Raw genomic sequence first — 8,273 nt, 5'->3', positions numbered from 1 at the left:
AATAGTGACAAACAGTACTAGAGGGTGCTCCTCCTCGTATTGTTGTCGGTGAGCTGTCACCCTGTGATTAGTTCATGGGCTGTTCTGGTCAAATTGTCTGTTCCGCCCATACCTTAGTAGGTATAGTACGAAAGACCTTCCAGAAGCATACGGACTGGCTCATTTAGGCGGGAGTGTTCCCGCCTTGCTCATTCCTTCATGTGACTACTGAAGTAACGAATGCCTTGTGCGTGTAGCCTTGCTGTTAGTGCGGGTAGCCTTCCCTGATGGCTTGTATCCGCAGCTGCGGGAACAGGCGGGGTACTTCACCATTGGGAGGCTTTCCCTGCGGGTACAGCTGGCGTACTGCGCGTAAGGTTCTTTGAGCATGGTGGGTCCTGCTGGAGCAGTTGGTCATTGCGCAGACGTCCCTGTTCAAGGTGAGTCTTGCGGGTCCAACTGGGCTCTGCTGGGACCTACCTCTTCATACCTTGAAGGTTTGATTATCCTTGATACATCCTTAAGAATTGTGAGTTTGATCTTCTTAGACAAACTGATTCCAACTAAGACGAGAATCGATTCAAATAGTGTATTCGTATTCGATTGTTTCGAAATGGATTAAATTGGAAACCACCACCGGCACCAGAAACATCTTCGTTTCTAGACCTCTTCTCATCCCTGTAAAAACACTCTTAATTAGTAGCTTAGCACAGATCATCAATTCAACAATACCACACAAATCAGAAAACCCTAACCTAATATATTTAATTTACTCAAAGAAATCACAAATCAATAACCCTAACCCTAGTCGTAGCCGTGACCTAACACGAATCAAAGACTAATCAATCAACTGATTAACATCAAATTTAGGGCTTGCGTTTAACAAGCAGATGTGGTTTAAGAAATCATGGCAGCTCTTCAATTTCAGACGAAGGGCGTGGAGAATAAGTGGGATGGCATGATTTCCGGTTACTTTCGATTCATGGTAGCTCATGGAGGCGGGCGGCAACGGCGGAGTTAGACACTAGTAGAGTAAAGGATTTGGTACCCTCGTTCATTAGAGATGGAGATGTAGATGGTAGGCTTGCTGTTGTATTAGATGTGTGTAGGGTTAGGGTTCAAAACTGAAAGTAGGAGACGAAAGGGGGCGAATGGTTTGAAGGTATGATACCCGATGTAATGGCATGAGAGGTACTAACCCGTTTTTTTAATATGGGTACCGAGACCTGTGGATAGTACCCATAACCCGCGAAAATTTAACGTTTAAACTAATGAGAAGCCATCATTTTTAATGGAGCAATCTGGTGGAACGAGGGGGGGGAGCGGCGTGAGGGCTTTAAATGTAGACAATTATATATATATGACTGATTTCTTTTGAGAACCACTTGAGTTTTAAGAACTCGAAAGAACTCAACATAACAATTCTTTTTAAATTTTTTTTACATATATGTAATATATGTAGGTTATATGTACGTAGAAAAATTACAACATTTTATACGCAACGAATCGACTTTTTACATAGGTGTAACTGACGTTTAAATTAATCTAATCACTGTACATCTTTATTTTCTCTCATACTTAATTTTTTAATCAGATTTAATCTCAACCACATAATCTAACATATTTAATTAAATGTGTGGTTAAGAATGAAATTCTTAAAGTTCTTAAAATTCAACAAGTTCTCAAAATCGCCAACACAAACCGTGGACAATACTTAATTATGTTTTCTAGTATCCCCAAAAAATGTATGAAAAAAATAGAAATGATAAAAATACTCCAATCTCAAAATATAATTTTTTTTATAAAAAAAAATTTAAAAAAATGCAATGGCGACAACGGTGGTAGCTCCGGAGACGACAATGCTGGTGGCGGTGCGGTCAGGCGACAGGGGTGGTGGCTGTGGTGGTGAAGGTGGTGGTGGTGGGGGTGGTCGTGGTGAACCGGTGGTGGGGGTGGCAGTGGTGAACCGGTGGTGGTGGCGGTTAGGGGTGTTCATCGAATCGAACAATGAATTTTCAAGTAAAATAGAATCTAATAATCCAAACAATTATATTTTTGCCAGTATACGTATTCGATTAAAAGTTGAGCTATTTGATCAACTCGAAAATCGATTCGAATTCATATTTGAAACTTGAATTCGAATAATTTCGATTTGAATTCAAATAAATTCAACCTGATTCAAATTCACCTATGCTAAAACCTTCTAAAACCATAATCATAATTGCAAAACACATATATAAATTTAATGTAGCTACAATATTACATGATAATAAATTCAAAGTTAAAGAACAAATAGCCTAAAATTCAAAATATTCTAGACGAGAAGCTAATAACACCCATAATAGTACGGGCTAAGAAACAATAGTATGGCTTATTGATTTGTAATGGACATTTATTATTTATAGATTGACAAAAATTAAAAAATAATATAATTTGAATTCGAATTTTGAATTGAATAAAAAATCAAAAATTCGTATTTAATTCGTATTCGATTTATATACTCGAGTACGAATCGAATTCAAAATTTTTAAAATCGAATTCTAATCTTAATAATAGAATTCGAACCGAATTTTGATTATTTCGAATCAAAATTTGGACACCCCTAGTGGCGATGGTAGCATTGGTGGTCAAATGATGATGTCAATGGTATGGTGGCGGTGACGGTGGTGGTGGTCAGGAAGCTGTAGTGGTGGTGATCAGGCGGCAGCGGTGACAATGGTTGTGGTAGCTATGATGATGTTAGTGGTGGAAGTTGTAGCGTTGATGGTAAGGTGGTGATGGCGATGGTAGTGGTGGTGGAGACAGTGGTGGCGATGGCGGCGGAGGTGGTTGTTATACTGGTGATAGCGATCGGGTGGTGGGAGTGGTGGTCAGGTGGTGGTGGTTGTTGACAGGTGGTGTTGTTGAGAAAGTAAGATGAAAGAGAAATGGAATAAAAAGAGAAGGGTGGTAAGAATGAATAGTTTTGATGGAATGAGATTCCATGTGTAATCGTTAATTTCATTCTATTGATCAATCAAATACCACTTTTTTCATTCATTCACAATGAGTCATTCCATTCCCCCTGTCATTACTGCATACCAAACGCTACCTAAGTGAATCTCATGTTGATTTAACATGCTTAATTATCAATTAAAACCGCTTTGCTTTCCCATCAAAAACTAATGCCCAACAACAACAATCAAGTAATGGGTACCTAGAAGTAACATAGCCACTACCCTAAAGGGCAATCACCGTCAATAGTAACCTATTAGCGAGAACCGAACAACAATAATGGTACAACGGTAATGGAGCTCAACATCAACCAATAAGCCACATTAGTGGTAGCAAATACAACACTCAAAACGTTAGCGATAATCGAGCAACAACCACAAATGCTCCGCGTCATCACCCTTCAACGAGAACTAATATCAGTTCTAACACATGACCATGCCTATTAAGGGTAACTTTGCAACACGTTTCTTTTCTTTTTCTGTACATATTCACGGTTTCGGACATCTCAAGCACATAAACTTCAAGCAGGGATACACTACGTATCGTAACTTCGCTATTGACATTGCTTGACTCATTAGGGAGCTTTCACATCACACTACACAAAAATAGTAATTAATAATTGCATTAATAACACTTAGGTATAATTATATTATTTGTAGACCAACATTTGTAAAGAATTCTTTTGTTATTTTTCTTAAAAGTTACATAACCATATTACTTAAAACATGTATAGATGTTTTAACTTTTAAATGGTTTTAAAATTTACTTTACCCACCTTATTGTCTATAGTAAAAAGTTTCCAATATCAATATATAAAAAGATCAAAGTGTAAAACTTACATACTTCAAGGGCTTAAACCAAAGATCCACAAAACCCATGGTCACCCCAATAAACATTCGCCTTTAAAAGGTCCAGTCCCGTATATTCAATACAGCGAAAGTGACCAAAACCCCTTTTACCATCCTCTCACATTCTTCTCTGTAGATTCAATCGATCTCACTTCCACCATGGATTACGACTACGAATACGTAAGCTCTTATATCCCTCTCAATTTCAACACACTTTCATTTCATTATTGATTGTTGTTCATTCTATTCTCTTTACGCTTTACAGGAGTACAAGAGAAACAACGTTCCGGCGTTTGGAAGCTGGGATTGTAATGATAATCTGCCGTTCACTCAGTGTTTTGAGTCGGCCAGACAAGCTGGATTGCTTCGGTACAGTTATTCTGAAGATCGTGATCTGTACGTCACTGGAGATTTGTACGACAACAATGTTGTTACTCCTGCTATGATCGTCGTTCCTCGCCGGACGGTAATTTTATATCTTTTATTATTATTATTATTATTATTATTAAGTAAAAATAATGGGGACGACTCTCTTTTCTATTAAATTACTTAATTATTGCACAAAAGTTTTTTTATTTAACTTTTATAAAACATCTTTGACCATTATATGATATGTTACTTTAGTTAAGTAAATATTCTAAACAACTTTTATTACTCGTGTTATTAGGGATTTAGGTGTGTGTACGGCCGGTTTGGTTTTGAGTTAAAACCTAATCAAAGTCGAAATGCCGGTTTTCGGTTTTTAAAGGCCATTTGGTTTTGGTTCGGTTTTTTCTGTTGTCATTTGGCCGGAAAAAGTTTGGTAAAAAAATTAATTTGGATCTAAATGATTTTGTTAGTAATTATATATTACTTAAAACTTAAAGCTAAAAAATAAAAGTTTATAAGTTTGGTTCCGATGCGAATACATCAAAACCAAAACCGTCAATTTTTATTTTGGTTCGGTTTGATTAATTGGGTTCCTACTGCAATACACGACTCTCTAACATGGTTTCATATATCTTGGGTTTAATTTTGCTTTACTTTTAAAAGTAAACTCGGCATTAACAACCGTAATGTGTACATCCACTTAAAAATATAAAAACTGAATCTAATAAAAAGTACCCTCTTTTTTATCTTTAAGCTTTTAGAGTGTTAAAAGTTTGACTAGTACGTTATGGTACAACAGCGTAAAGCAGGTTACCCGCTTGTGAAAGAAGAGAAAAAAGACGCATGGGTGGTCTGTGACTACGAGTACAACAACTACAGTTACGACTGTGACGCAAAAGAACAACCCAGTCCTGTCAGCGTAGCAACTCCACCGCCGCCACCGAAACGACCCGTTAAACCCAAGGCGGTAGACGAGGATCTTTACCGGATCTCGCCGGTGCTCCTCCGTGCAAAACCTAGAAGGGTAATTTCGTAATTTTTATTTCTCTCTCACACGTGCGTGACGCATGTGTGACATGTAGTTATTTATTTATTAATATTATTGGATTGGGGTGGTGCCGTTATTATTATTATTAAACTTAAATGAAATGAAATGATCACACGTCACGAGTCCGCTGACACGTTTGCATCATTTCCCCGCAATTTTAGGCACGTAAATACATACTTTTGTCTACTTACATAATTAATATATGGGGCCCCCTTTTACTATGCTTAAAGTCAACATTATTTTCGTTGTAAGTCACACGTTCATTATTTTATTTCAAATGCCGTCAAAATGCAAGGAAAAGTCTTGATATATGTTAATATTTCTCTACTACTTAAAAATGTACATAGAAAAAGGTAAATCTTCAAACCTATTTTTAATACAGACGACATTACAATATTTTTTATTTTTGAAGTTTAAACTGGGGTGTAAACGAGCCGTGCCGATTTTAGCTTGAGCTTGGCTCGTTTTGATATAAGAGAGTTCAAGCTCGAGTACGTCTCATACCGAGCTCCCTTTTCTTTTAATAATTTTATTTATTTTATATATTTTTTTGAAATAAAAAACCTTTATTATAACTAACCTAAACTCGACTCGAGCTTGTGAAGTATGTTAAACGGGCCAAAGCTTGAATTGAGATCGGTTGTGCAGTGAAAGTTTAGTATATAGAAAGCCAAACAGGGAAAACTTAAAAATACGTAAGGCTTGATAAGACTCGACGAGTCTAAACGAAATTTCCATACTAGCGGGGATTGTTATCTTTTACCATTTATCAAATAAATTAAACCATAGTTAATTTTTTAATATATCAAAACTGAAGTTATATTTTATTAAAAATTATCCATGTTTTCATTAAACAAATAGCCATGCTTCAATCTAGGATAAAACAAAGAGTCATATTGATGTACTGTAATGTGACAAAAGAATAGTCAAAATAGAATGGTGTTGTTTACAGTGTTTTTTTGTGTTAATGCAGAAGTGGGGATTGTTTTCAAGCTGCATGCAGCCAACTTGTGTTATGTGAAGGTACATATTATTTAGGGGATTATTAATGCAGGTGAACTTGAAGTGATTATTACAAATAGTTTAAATGGTAGGCTACTGTTTTTGTCTGCAATTGGGCCTGTGATTCAAGCCCATGAGGGCCATGACACTATTATAATGACTTGACATCTGTTAATTCAGAGTGTCGTAAGAGGGATGATGATGGATTGATGGTGATGATGATATTAAAGCTGTTTCCCAAAAACACTTGTTGGTTTTGTTAGCTTTTGCTGGGAATCTTTCTTTCTAATTTCGATTTTATCACTTTTTTGTAATTATTTTATTATTTAGTAATGGATGAGTAAGGTTAATCTTTTATAATTTGTTTTTATCATATTAAGTTACGTCCTTTTATATTTGATTTTTCTATATATGATCGTGACATTTGAAAGAGAGGGAAAAAAAGCTCATAACAATCAATAGATGTCTTAATTAAGGTTGTTAACCGACAGCTGAATCGCCACTAAACCAAATTAACTGATAACCTAGATTAACGATGATTATGGTTAAGGTTGTTTGTTTAAAAGAGTCAGTTATTGTTCGTAATTGAACGTTAGATGAATGGATACATTGGTTATAGCCTTGAAGCACTTGCCAGTGTAATATTTGAGACACGTACTTAATTATGTTGATGTTAAATTATTATAATCAGTAGGTACAAACTACGAACACATTATGCTTACCACAACTCTTAACAATCACGATAGCATCATGCTTAACACACCAAACTAACCAAAACCATAACTGATCAGCTATAACCGTGAATCGATTATGGCTAAGGGTGCAAACCAAACTGAACTGCCATGTGCTCACCTGGTTATGATAGAACATAAGCCATATTAATATTAAATACTAAATATATAAATATATTTTCATAAAAAAAATTAAAAGGTAGTGGATTCGGTGTGAATTTTCAGGATCCGAATTTTGAATACTCGATTAGAATATTTTGAAAACCTGAACTTGATTTTGTTATAACTCATTTGAATCGAACATATGGTGTTTTTTTAGTCCGGTTCAAGTAATAAAACATCTTAACATCCATTGCTGCATCAAATGGTTTGAAAAAAAAGTTAGATGTTTGCGTATGTTAAAATCCTGACCAAACGAAAATCACTGAAATTTGGTATGTAAAGAAGCTGGCTAAGAAATACGTGAGTTTCAGCCTCTTAAATGTGTTGACTGAGCAAATAAAGTATTTTATTTTATTGGCAGTTAGATTTTTCTTTTTTGAAACAAAGGTAAATGATGATGCCCCACCGGCCCACCACCAAATGATACCCTGGTCAGTAACATGTTATACGGCCTTAAAAGATTAAATGTAACACGTACAACAGAAGGTGAAATTAAGTTGAGTGAAACACAAAAGAAAAACTAGGTAGACAGACAGGGGGAAAAGAGGAAGACAGTAGGTGGTCAAAATCAAATGCATTTGTGGAGTTCGGTGCGCATGCAGAACATTTTCACTGTTTCTGTTTCCCACACCAGCTTTTATTTATGCATGGTGGTAACCCATTAACCACTAGATAGATCATTAACGGCTAAACTAACCTTTCTTTTATATATATAAAATATCTTTTTTATGTGTTTGGTAACCCACTAGATAGGTTTCCATTATTGTTTGCAATCGCTCGGTACAAAGATTGTAAGGTAGCCGAGCCTGTTGAAGCAGACTCGGATACATCATTGTGTGGGATTGGAATTGGCGAGATTTCCTCAAAATACGGGGAAAGAAATGAACTTCATGAAAGCCAATTACTTCTCGGTAATGTAACAATAACAAATGTGGAAGATAGGGTTTGGATTGCCGATTCGGACGGCATTCTCATGGTTAAATTGGCGCTCAAATTGTTAAAAAACAGAAACCAGTTTTTCGTAAATAATCATCGTCTTTGTGAATGGATTAATTGGATCCCTAAATAGGTGAGCGTTTTTTTTAAGAACTATGTTAGAAAGGATTGCTACAAGTCCCGTACTTATGAGGAGGAACATCA

At 36.0% G+C, this 8,273-nt stretch overlaps 1 protein-coding gene across 1 annotated transcript; it reads left to right on the top strand.

Annotated features, from left to right (window-relative positions):
- Nucleotides 1-1,805: 1,805 nt before the first annotated feature.
- Nucleotides 1,806-6,296, top strand: LOC143635123 (uncharacterized). Its single transcript, XM_077103015.1, has 5 exons — nt 1,806-1,998; nt 3,823-4,001; nt 4,087-4,287; nt 4,990-5,214; nt 6,212-6,296. The coding sequence occupies exons 1-5, from the start codon at nt 1,806-1,808 to the stop codon at nt 6,257-6,259; spliced, it is 846 nt and encodes a 281-aa protein (XP_076959130.1). The 3' UTR covers nt 6,260-6,296.
- The last annotated feature ends 1,977 nt before the right edge of the window (nt 6,297-8,273 follow it).

This window comes from Bidens hawaiensis, unplaced genomic scaffold (genome assembly GCF_021521415.1).
Source record: "Bidens hawaiensis isolate Kalapana, Puna unplaced genomic scaffold, B.hawaiensis_p1.1 tig00007411_1, whole genome shotgun sequence".
NCBI lineage: Eukaryota > Viridiplantae > Streptophyta > Magnoliopsida > Asterales > Asteraceae > Bidens > Bidens hawaiensis.
Note: the sequence above shows the minus strand (reverse complement) of the source record. Positions and strands in the feature narration are given on the sequence as shown.

Coding starts and splice junctions, on each gene's coding strand:
- LOC143635123 (XM_077103015.1), top strand. CDS start 1,806: ATGGCGACAACGGTGGTAGCTCCGGAGACGACAATGCTGGTGGCGGTG. Junction 1,999..3,822: donor ATCGAACAATGAATTTTCAA/GTAAAATAGAAT, acceptor ACATACTTCAAG/GGCTTAAACCAAAGATCCAC. Junction 4,288..4,989: donor TCGTCGTTCCTCGCCGGACG/GTAATTTTATAT, acceptor ATGGTACAACAG/CGTAAAGCAGGTTACCCGCT.